The 12254-nt window shown below is 45.0% G+C and overlaps 1 protein-coding gene across 1 annotated transcript in view; it reads left to right on the top strand.

The window, feature by feature from the left end:
• Positions 1-12254, top strand: part of ephb4b (eph receptor B4b) — a 37434-nt gene that overhangs the window by 17847 nt on the left and 7333 nt on the right. The window contains exons 2-14 of the mRNA XM_080896248.1: positions 503-573; positions 664-806; positions 883-1243; positions 1370-1532; positions 5720-5875; positions 6526-6674; positions 6761-6959; positions 7043-7170; positions 9069-9234; positions 9323-9413; positions 9697-9752; positions 9869-9982; positions 11913-12160. Coding sequence (XP_080752374.1) covers positions 503-573; positions 664-806; positions 883-1243; positions 1370-1532; positions 5720-5875; positions 6526-6674; positions 6761-6959; positions 7043-7170; positions 9069-9234; positions 9323-9413; positions 9697-9752; positions 9869-9982; positions 11913-12160 — 2045 coding nt within the window. The remainder of the gene's footprint in view (positions 1-502; positions 574-663; positions 807-882; positions 1244-1369; positions 1533-5719; positions 5876-6525; positions 6675-6760; positions 6960-7042; positions 7171-9068; positions 9235-9322; positions 9414-9696; positions 9753-9868; positions 9983-11912; positions 12161-12254) is intronic.

Genomic DNA, 12254 nt, shown 5'->3' on the forward strand with positions numbered 1-12254 from the left:
TTTGTTGTGGTCATTTGGGCGACTGTTAAGAGGCTTTTTGAGATCTTTAGAAGGTTGTGGGGGTCCATTGGGAGTCTCATGACTTGAAGGTATGTTGAGGACCTTAGGAGGGTCTTTTAAAAGGTTTTAAGCAAACTTTTAAGAGGTTTTAAATAACATTTGCAGCTGTTTTAAGAGGTTTGGAAACACTTCTAGGAGGCTGCTGGGATCTTTAAAACGGTCCAAGAAGTCTCGAAAGGTCCCAAGTGATGTCAGTGCTGCTTGAGGACGTTGCTGACAAACTCAAGGAGGGTGTTTGAGGAATGTTTTAAGGGGCACAAGCAAGCATGTCGTTGGAGCATTTGAGGGGAGTGTGGTGACTTGCCTGTAGAGGACTACGTCGAGGTTTTAAAGGAGTGCTCAGTAGGTTTGCTGAAGACCTGCAGTGGGATGAACTTTGGGTGATTTTTAGAGGATGTTTTATTTGCCCAGGACTTGCTGACTGTTGCTGTCTGTGTTTCAGATGTGCTGATGAACACCAAGCTGGCCACATCTGACCTAAGATGGACGAGCTACCCTGCTGATGACTCGCAGGTACACATCAAAGCTAATCTGTTAGCTTATAGCTAACACTCTGCATTGCTTTGAATGAAAAGCTCACCTATGATCCGTCTCTGTCCTCAGTGGGAGGAAGCGAGCTCGAGGGACGATCAGCAAAACACTGTGCGGACCTATGAGATCTGCACCATCACTAGCACTTCTTCCTATTGGCTGAGGACGCGTTGGATCCCTCTGAAGGCGGCGACCACGGTCTACGTGGAGATCTGGTTGGTGGAAATCACAGGTCGTTTGATGTTGATTAACGCGGAGAAGCGAATATAAGCTCTGAACGTGTCGACGCAGGTTTTCCATGATGGAGTGTTCCAGTCTGAGGCAGCCGTGTAAAGAGACCTTCAACCTGTACTACTACCCGTCAGAGGCTGACGACGCCACGCTCACCAGCCCGGCCTGGATGGAGAACCCTTACATCAAAGTGGCGACAGTCGCTGCCGACCACCTGATGCTGCGTGACGCCAGGGGCCGCCCTAATGTCAAGGTGCTGCGGCTGGAAGGACTGCGTAAGGCGGGGCTTTACCTGGCCTTCCAAAGCCAGAGCGCCTGCATGGCGTTGCTCTCTGTGCGTGTGTTCTACAGGAAGTGCCCGCCCCTGCGCCGCGCCTTCGCCTCTTTTCCTGAAACCGTCCCCCACTCGCTGGTGGAACAGGTAACCATAGCAACAGTGGAGTCTAGCGTTCTTGTACATAACAAGCTCACCTTTGAGTTTAAAAATAAAAGCACTGTAACTGAAGCTTTTGTGTCTACGAGCTTTTATTTTGACATTCTGCTGCAGGCTCAGGGTGTGTGCGTGGAGAATGCCGTGACGCCGCCTGGCGAGCAGTCACAACCTCCCAGCATGCTTTGTGGTGAAGACGGGGAGTGGGTAGGACAGCCGACGTCCAGCTGCGCCTGTCGTCCTGGATACGAAGCAGGAGAGACCGACGTACGCTGCAGAGGTGAGAGTGCAGTCCATAAAACAAAAGACCTCCTGTTAGTTTTCAAAGTAAAAGCGTCATCACTGAGATGGAACGAATGAATCCGGCACATTCGAAGGCCCGAGCCGAGACCTCGGGTTCACCGTCACGACTTGAACTCACTAACAGCTCCGACCATCATTTGTTTTACAAAGTAAAAGCTTCTCCTGTGCGCCGCTTCATTATCAGCACTTAAAATTCTTCGTGGTCAGAACTGCGAGTCCGAGTAAACAGAGAGGAGAAGCTGGAGGCGATTAGAGGGAGAGAGAGCGACGTGTTGACAGTGTGAGAGCGAGCAGAGCAGGGGCCCCAAAGTAAAGCAGGATAAAACTCAGCAGTAATCAGATTACTCTCAGTGTTACAGCTTTACTCAGTAAACACTTTAAATCTGAGGGAAATGGAAACATAAGAAAGTGTTTCTCTTTCCCACCATGAGCTCAGATCACAACGTTTGTTTACATATAACCAGATTATAACCAGATTACAGTCGTTGTCTTACGGCGTGTAAGAGGATTCCTGAAACGTATCAGTAAACAAGGATTACTGTTTCTGTAATCAGCACAGGTATCAGAGGAAGCCGTCACTTCCACAATAAGACCGCAATTGTTTGACAATAGACATCACACTGCTGCCAAACATTACATTTTGTAATGTTTTTATTTATGATTGTTATTAAAGTTATAATGAGAAGCAAACTGATCTTAAGATTAAAAAGAGTCAAAGATTTATAGACAAACAATCTGAAATAAAAAAGCTTTAATTGTTTATATTTTGGTATAACTGTACCTGACTGTCTGACTGTGATACAATAGTATTATTATTATTATTATTAGTAATATTAGTCCTACAAATCTTATTAAAGTCAAAATAGTCACAATACAGAAGTTAAATCACTTAAATTACAAAAGGTTTTGAAGAAAAAAGTAAAATGGTGTTGATGGAGTTTACAATAAAGTTTGTTTAATATTGTAACAAAACAGACAAATCTGATGTGTATTAGTACATTAATTGTTTCAGCAAATCAGCAGTTTTATTAAAACTTGCAACATGTTGAAAAATAACTGTCAACAGTTACAAATAAATGAATGTCTCAGTTCATCAAGGTGATTACAAACAGCTGTTGTGTTTTTATACGAAATTCAACTGAATTTCTAAAACTAAATTGTATTTATTAACAAAATTAGTAGAAAGTGAGTTTTTAAAAGTGTAAACGTAATATTTTTATGAAAAACATCCAAAAAATGAAAATGTATTATTTAAAGAAACTTCTGTTTTAAAGTTATAACGAGTCAAATGTTAAAGTCCTTTAATTAAGAAACATGTAGATTTAATTTAATGTTATAAAAACATTTGTTGCGTTTGAACTGAATATAATGAAAATAAGATGTGAGATTTTAGAGAAAAAGAGTTGAAAATATGTAGGAAACTTTGACCGAGATTAAAGAAAAGAAATGATCATTTCTCTGATTCTATCCTGAAAGTCAATGTTTAAAACGGTTTGTTAAAAAACAGGCACACTTAGGACACTGTTAACAGTAACTATAGTAACTATTGTTAAGTAAATGACAGGAAGCGGTGTGGGTCACAGTAGAGGAGTGGCTGTGTCAACAAGTGTTCAGCTTCTTACAGTGAGTTTATAATCCACTTTTCACACACAGTCACAAACTGCTGCGCAGTGACTAAAATCACAGTCTGTGCAAACGAAATATGGTTCATGCTGTTATTCATGAAGCTTCACACCAGCTGAAAAACAGAGAAGCACGTGATTATTTGTCATTAAGATGTTCCTTTATTTACTTTTCAAACGTAGCTGAAAATTCTGTTACTTTTAGGTTTAAAGTTGAAAGTTTTAGGAGATTTCTAAAATAGTTGTGTTACACTTTGATAAATTGTTGTTAAAGTATTCGGGGAGTCTCGCGCCGTGCCGGCTCCTTCACGCCGCTCAGGCGTCCTTTCAGAATAAGACTGGCGGTGTGGGGGATGGTGGAGGCCTGAAGGAGAAAGTTATTATTGAGCTGTCGTTGAAGTCGTGTGCAGCTGTTTACTTTAATGAGTAAGTGAGAGGGGTTGTGGGTAAACTGCAGGAGCAGCTGCTGCGGTGTTTCTCTGGAGGAAACGCGCTGTAATCGGAGTCCGTCCTGCCTCCGCGCTCGCCGCACGTTTCCGTCCTGTTTCCACGCTTCCTCTCCTCTCCGCCATCGCCGCGGGATGAAAGCAGAGCGAGGTCGACGCGGGCCGCAGACGGCTTGGTTGTCCAAGTTTCCTGTTATTCTGTGTGAGGTCAAAGGTCAGCTGACTGCGAGCGGGAAGCGCTGCAGCGGCGACAGCAGAAGCAGCGACGTCCTCTGCTTGTCTCTGCTTCTGAGGGAGGGGGAGGGGCAAGAGCCAGGCTGAGTGAAGAGGTCAGAGGTTAACTAGCGCTGCTTAAGCAGAGTGTGTGCATGTGTGTGTGCTTACTCCCGTGCTTGGCAGGGGAGGCCAGTGATGACATCATGGCAGCACTTTCCACATCCTGTTGAAGCCAAGGTCACTTCCTGTCTCTTATTGTCTGTGAGTCTGCACTCCTCCCTTCATCCCTTCATCCCTCTGCGGTGTTCCTGATCCCAGCTCTGAGCATTACTCACATTCCAGGCCAGAAACCCACAGAGCCAAACCTCTCTGCTTTCACTCTCTGCTCTTTTTAACATAATCATGTGTTCATTCTTTAATATTTCCTATAAATGAACCATTTTTAGTTTCCAACCATTTTTAAACCTCAGTGACAGAAATCGACCTCTACGTCACAAACATGTTTCATTTCTAATAAAAGGCTCCAGATGTTCATAAACATCTGTTTGCTGGAGTGTGCATGAGCAGGAGAGGCGGGTGTGTTTCTTTGGGACTGTTTGATCTCTTTCGGGGACGACCACTGACGGGTTTGACCTGTTTCTGGACACACTGAGCTGCTTTTACTGCTTCGAGGTTCACTGTCATGTTTGAGTGGAACATTTGCTTTAGTTGGGACTCGCTGGCACGCCTGATACCTTCATTGTTGGTTTTAGTCCCATTGTTCTGAAGCCTCGTCTTTTTAGAGCCTGAGGCCAGGAGGCAGCAGCCTGTGTGAGCTCTGACTAACAATACAACAGCTCAAATCTTCTCTGACTGACTCAAACTGGTTGTGTTCAGACAACAGGTCACATTCAATGTTTTTACGGTTTGTAGAACTAATTATTACTAAAAGCTCTTTATAAATGCAACTGCAAAGCAGTGTGACTACATTTTATTGCTTCAAAATAATGTTCGTATAATATTTGCGTTTTGGCTGCTGTCACGTTCAAATAAAATTCTGGAATTTCACACAAAAATGGAGCCCAGCTGTCTTTTAGTCCAATTAACCTCACAGCAGTTTATTATTGGTCAGATAATTGTATTAGAAATGCTCCAAAAGGCTCCAACGGCACAAATACAATCCAGAGGTCCAGTTCAGGCTGCCTGCCATAGAACCCACATCGCTAATAATTTAAACTTTAATCCTTTTTTAAGCCTAACCAGTTTAAACAGGTGCGGTACAAAAATAGTAGACCCCCCCATAGATGAAGCAATAAACATCCAGTGCATTTACAAGCAGAATTAAATGAAACCTAATTAAAAAGTAGAGGACCAATAACAGAGCCCTGTGGAACTCCACCACCTGTGAGAAAACACTCTGATGTCAGCTCTGGTTTCTGTAACGCACATTAATCTGAGCTTTTTACTGCATTCAGAAAACAGTTGTTTGGATGTAAAACGCTTCAGGTCATACCTTCAGAGGCTTATTATACACGTGTAATCATGTTCTTTTTACTTAAACACCCTGCTGTTCTCTGCACTCTATGATTATACCTGGTCTATTGTTGATATAGGCCTGACTCATTAAACCACAACACGTCGCTCTGTGTGTAACTGAATCTTGTTATTTTTTACATCAGGTTGTAAACATGCTGTAGAGTTGAAATTTTAACATGGAAGTCTATGAGCACTGGCACGCTGCTGGAGCCCCTAGTGGACAATAGAGGAAGTGCGGTTTTTGTAGCGCTTCTGGAGATCTGATGTGTGTGCACATGTGGGTTCAGGCTAATGGTGAAGGTGGACAATCCCATATGTGTGTGTGTTTTTAGAGGTGAATGCTAATTCTAAGCCTTTGTCTCCAGCCTGTCCATCCGGTCATTTTAAAGCCGAGTCAGGACCTGTTGGCTGCAGCTCCTGTCCAGCCAATAGCAACACAAGAATCCCAGGCTCCGCCTACTGCCCGTGTCACTCTGGTTTCTATCGAGCCGACTCGGACCCGCCGCACAGTGCCTGCACACGTAAGTCCCTCTGCTTTTCATTTATTTTTCTTTATTATTGTAATTTCTGACAACACTGAAACCTCTTGTCCTACATTTCCCATCATGCAGCTGGAGAGTGTCTTTCACTAGGACCTCGCCTCTAATCTCCACAGACTGATGTGATGTAATTTGTTATTAAATAATCTGGAGACCACTTTAAACTCTGTGTAAACTCTGGACCACAAACACACGCACGCACGCACACACACACACAGGGCTCTTTGCCAACAAGCCTCCACGCCTCTTTAAGTACCCCGACCCACCCCTTTAACTACATCCCCTCAGGCAACAGCAATTAGGCAAATTAATAGGCTCATTACCTCTTTGTGCTTGTGTCCGTGTGTGTGTAATGTCGAGGTCTTACAGGTAACGACTGCACACACGCACACACACAGGTCTCAGGTTACTCTGATGTTTGTGTGGAGGCAGGAAGTTCTTATCTCTCAGCTCCTCCATCAGTCTGCAGACAAAGAAGAAAAACTCATTACGCAGGAATGAAAACAGGCCGCCTGACTCTCAGGTATCAGCCTGCCTGAGAGTTGCTGCTCAGGGAAAAAAACGTAGATGATGTTGAGCGTCTGACAGGTGATACTCAGCAGGCACTGACCTGTGACCTTTGACCTCCGCAGAGCCTCCCTCGGCTCCTCGCTCCCCGGTGAGTCAGCTCAATGACACCATGGTGACTTTGGAGTGGAGCGAGCCACTGGACCGCGGAGGACGACATGACCTGACCTACAGAGTCCTGTGCTCCACCTGCGGGCCCGCCACTGCCACCAAGGTACGCCACCGCCATCTCTGTCACCATTAGCACCAGTCTGAGCTGTCAGATCTGACCCCGCCCCTTTTCTTCTTTCTCCTCTTCAGGTCACTTCCTGCTTCCCATGTGGCGACAGCATTCTTTACCGGCCGGCGCAGAACGGCCTGACCCAGCGGCGTGTCGTCGTCTGGGGGCTCCGCCCACAAACAAAGTACATCTTCACCATCCAGTCGCTAAATGGCGTGTCTGCACTCAGCCACTCAGAGCCAGCCTCCAGCAAGCTCAACATCACCACCAGTAGAGATGGTACAGATACACACTACATTACCCAGAATCCTTTCGTGCACACAAACGTAATGATCAGTGAATGATGGTCTGTGTTTCTGTAGTTCCTCCTCCAGTATCTGGTCTGAGGAGGGTGGAGGCCTCAGAGAGCAGTCTATCTTTAGAGTGGAGCGTCCCAGTTGTGCACAACCAGTACAAGATCCTGGACTACGAGCTGCGCTACAGCCCTGAGGTATACACACATGCGTGCATCACTAGGACCTCTATGCTAAGTTAACCCTGAAGTAGGGCTGCTCAATTAATCGAATTTTAATCACGATTACGATCTGGGCTTTCAACGATCATTAAAAATGACGGAGCCGATTATTAGCCCCTCCCTCGTGCTTTACTCTTGCGCTGCTCCGTGTGGCAAATCGAGCGCACCTCTCTGCATTTCGAACACGCGTCACAACAATTAAGAGGACCCGAGGGAAGCTCGGAAAGCTAAGCAGAAGTTATTTGGAGAGGAGAGTGACTGCCGTTGGTTGAAAAGAGAGGTAAAAAAAAAAACAAACTTTAGTGGTGTGGAAACATTATGGGTTCAGTCAGACGTGGATCAAGTAGACATAGTGTGTAAACTTTGCTACAGTGTTGTAGCTGCACCACAGAGCAACACTGCAAAGTTCACTAAACACAGATGTTTACATTTTTCATTTATTTCTTATATCGCAAACATTTGCACTGTTATCAGTATTTGCACACTATTTTATATTATTTTTAAAAGTCATTATTCAATACATTGTTATTGTTAACCCTTTAAATCCCTGTAGAACCGGAACCGCGTAAGCTAGCGCAATAATTTGTTTTGCATATGAAACCGGAGGAGTTGTACTTACATTTTATGCCATCAGCTTGTCCTCGGTCACGGTTTCCTTCCACATATAGCTTTGCAAAAATTGCATAAAAAGCGCTTGCAGGAACAAAAACATAATATTCCAGAAACACGCTTTGCCGATCCGATCAGCTGTTTGTAACACTTCCTACGTCCATCAGCACGAACTATAGCATGTCCGCCATGACCTGCCTGAAACAGGAAGTGACGTCATTTTCGCGGAAAATGTAGTTTTTTACTTGTAGGCCTTAAAAGCCTATACTGGTGTTTTTAAAAGTCATGTTTGACTTTTCTGAATAGTTTCTGGGATGCTTAGAACTCGAATTGCACTGCTGGAAATAGTTTATTTTGATGCACCTGCTGTTTTCTTTGCAAATTTGCATCATAGGATTGTTTTTTGTTTTTCCTGCAGTATATAAAAATTGATGTATCTCCAAAATAAAACTATGAAGACACTCAAAATAAATTTCCTGTTCTTGTAAACTATTCTTTGCAACTTTTTTGTATTTAAAGTTTTGAGGGATAAACCTCTTAAATTTCTCCAAGTAGAAATATATGTAAAAAAACAAAAACAATTTTTAATTTTTTTGTAGTTTATTGCACTTTTTCGCAATTAATGTAGTTACTATGGACTTAATGCATACATATTATTAAAATATGGGCTATAACAGTTGTATTGATGTATAGCAACAAAAATGCTCCCACTAATGGCACTACAACATGTAAAAATATAATATAAGCTCCGGCCGACTTGGTTCTATGGTAGGTCTTAAAGGGTTAAATCTCGTCAAATAATCGAGATCTCAATTTCAGTGAAAATAATCGTGATTATCATTTTTGCCATAATCAAGCAGCCCTACCCTGAAGTTAACCTGGGCCCTGAGTCCATGTGAACTTCAAACCGAAGCCTTTTTTACGTTCTGTCTTTTAGTGTGTGTTTATAAAATATATCTAAAATTCCAAGAGCGTACTTCTTTGTAAAACATTCCATCTGGTTTTAGCAGGATCATCTTTGTAGAACAGGGTTTGGTTCTGTGCTGGAGCGAATGTATGTCTGCATATGTTAACTCTCTCACACACACACACACACACACACACACACACACACACACACACACACACACACACACACACACACACACACACAGATTATAAGCGCAGATTAGATACGTTGTTTAGTCCTGTGAGGACCTTTGTTAATGCGTGTCACTAGGACTCCTGCGTTACTCTAATGCCTACTCTTAACGTGTCCTTATCAGGATGGTGAGGAGTCGGTAGAGTGGCAGTACGTGTTCAGCAGGTCTTCTTCTCTGGTGCTAAACGGGCTGCAGCGGGCGACGAGATACCGGGTGCAGGTCCGCGCTCGCTCTCAGGCCGGTTACGGCTCATTCGGTGCCGAGACCGGCTTCAACACGCTGCCTGACGGTACGAGGTCGCATGCTATTACATTTTCTTTAGAGTCTGAGAGGTGAAAACACTGAGATTCACTCCTGCGTGTTTGTTTCCTGAGTAGGTGTGTCCCAGCTGATGGTGACTGGAGTCTCGGCCTCTTTGGGGATACTGGTGCTCGCTGTGGCGGCCATAGTTGGCGTGTTCTGCTACCGGTGAGTGCGTGTGTTCAGGATGCACCCTCCCTGCTCCCCTCTGCAGAACAATAGAACACACTGACCTCAGGTTCACACACACACACAGAGCAGGGTGGGACATGTCGACTATATTAAGATGGAGAAACTCGACACTGTGAGAGCGATGGCGAGATACAGCGAGATAATCACATTCCTGAGAGAGCGACAGAACAAAGGATGTGTGTGTGTCTCCTGAGGAAACCAGAATCCCGCAGCTGCTCTGAATCTAAACAGCCGTCTGTACCTGTCTGTCTGTCACCAGGAGGAAGAGGAGCGCGCACATCCACGACAAGAGCGGCCACTACCAGATGGGGCAGAGTGAGTCTGACAGCCAATCAGAGACAGAGCTACAACTCGGCCAATGAGCCAGTCTGATACAAACGGTTTTAAATGAACGCGGCCGACTGACGATGATGATTGTGCTGTTTTTGTAGCGATGAAGGTTTACATCGACCCGTTTACCTACGAGGACCCAAATGAGGCCGTGAGGGAGTTCGCCAAAGAGATCGACGCCTCCTTCGTTAAGATCGAAGAGGTCATCGGAGCAGGTAACCCACACCTGTATGTCTGCGTGGTGTAAACTTCTGTCACGGGCAAACTCCGCCCTCCAAGCCATAAGTTTTTGATGAAATTCTCATCAATCAGACCATTTCGGGTGTTTTAAAAGAAACTGTGAATGCTCAGAGAATGTTTTTACGACTCCAGGAACCTTTTGAAGGAACATCTGTGCAGCTAAAGGTTTTAGAGACGTCAGCCTTTTTGGGAATGCCAAAAACCTTTGAATGGTTTCGTGATTATTGTAATAAGTAAATCATTAAAGATTCAGGAACACATTATTAGTGGATATGGTGGCGTATATTTTGGGAATCTTGAGGAATTTCTCTGGGATCTGGAAGCATTTGTGGATGCTGTTCACCTCTGGAGCTTTGTTAGGGAGTCTGCACGGACGCAGCAGCACGACAACAAAAAGCCCAAATATCTTCTGTTGTTTCTGAAAAGCCAAAACAAACTTATGGGTCTTAATAGGACTTTTATTTTGTAAAGTCTTCCAGATGTGTTTGTGACCTTTGACCCCCTCGAGAGCGGAACATTAACTTTCCCATGATGAGGCGAAGCTGTGTTCGCACTAAAAGAAAACATCAGATGTCATTTGTTCTCCGTCATGAACCCTGTTTTATTAAAAGTAAACACGCCACGTGCGCGTTTGTGCGCGAGTGTGTGCGAGGGCGTGAGAGAGCGTGATTGATTGAGTGTGTGTGCAGCTACTGTAACAGTAGTGCTCTCAGTGATGACATTGGTGAGATGTAACTGGATAGCGGTTGCTGCGGAAACAAGGGTGCAAACTTTTCACCGCCGGCTGGCGAGCGCGCTCAGACACACACGCAGGCCACATGTGCGTGAGTGCTGAGGGAGGTGTTGACGTGCTGGTATGCGCTAATGAGCCTTAAAGGAACATTACACCCCTCCAGTATCAATAACACGAGTCCTCTTTATTGAGTAGATATGGGGCTGCGCGGCGTCAAGGGTTCGGCCCTGCTGCGATTGGCTGTTTTCAGGTGACCGTGTGACCTCATTAGTTGCTCTGACACGTGGAGTCCCTCAGGGTTCTGCTGTGGGTCCTCTACTGTTTCCGTCTTCAAAGAACGCAAAGATCTGCCTCCACTTAGGGAAACTTCGTTGCCTCCGGCTGGCGTGGACTCGCTCTGCTCTCACCTTAGACGACGCTCAGCGGCAGGTCTGTGTTTGGATTCTGGGGCTCTGCTGTCAGCCGATCTCTGCACCTCCAGATTTACATCCACCTGAACCTTTTTACACTCACTTTAAGCTCCACCTCCACCCTCTCATTTCCCGTGACCTCGCTCTGTCTGATTGGCCAGCATCCCCTCAAACCTCCTCCAGCTTTTCTTACCTTTGCCTATTAGATAAAACGAGATATGAGGCTGTTGTCTTCTAGCCTACAGGTGGAGGTGAATTTGGCAAGGTGGCTTTTCTTTTCTCATATTAGATATTTCTATGACATTAAGCCTGAAGGAAAACAAACACCTGGGAAAATACACCTGTGGAACGTCAGGTCATTACATTGTTGTTATGACTCGGCTGGATACACCTGGGCAGGAGTATGACTGTTTATTTTTACATTTGCTGTCATAACCATAGCCAATGTTACTACGTAATCTTTCATCACCTGCCCATGTGATTGTTTTTTAACAAAAATAACACCACCTCGGTGTTACCTTCCCATTTCCTGAATCCACGTGTGGGACTAATAAAGGTTATCTTATCTTATCTTATCAGGTGAGGACAGGTGCACAGACAGTGTTGTGTTCAGTATATCTGAAATCTTTTCACGTGGCAGTTTTATCATTAATCTGGGGATTAAATTTGAATAAATTATCCCCAGTGAAATACAGGTGTGTTCTTCCATTTGAATTGTAACTATTGTAAAAGTAATGTAACCTGTGCCGTATACCTGTACAGGTGAGTTTGGCGAGGTGTGTCGTGGTCGGCTGAGGATCCCGGGCAGGAAGGAGAACTACGTGGCCATTAAGACCCTGAAGGGTGGCTACACGGAAAAGCAGAGGCGGGACTTCCTGTCGGAGGCGTCCATCATGGGACAGTTCCAGCACCCTAACATCATCCACCTGGAGGGAGTCATCACCACTTCCTGCCCCGTCATGATCCTCACCGAGTTCATGGAGAACGGGGCGCTCGACAGCTTCCTGAGGGTGAGAGGGGGACAGTCACAGAGCAGCAAACCTGTCTGACCTTTTCCCTGTCTGACCCTCTACCTGTCTGACCTTTTCCCTGTCTGACCTTTTC

Source organism: Rhamphochromis sp. 'chilingali' (genome assembly GCF_963969265.1).
Source record: "Rhamphochromis sp. 'chilingali' genome assembly, chromosome: 1".
Taxonomy (NCBI): Eukaryota; Metazoa; Chordata; class Actinopteri; order Cichliformes; family Cichlidae; genus Rhamphochromis; species Rhamphochromis sp. 'chilingali'.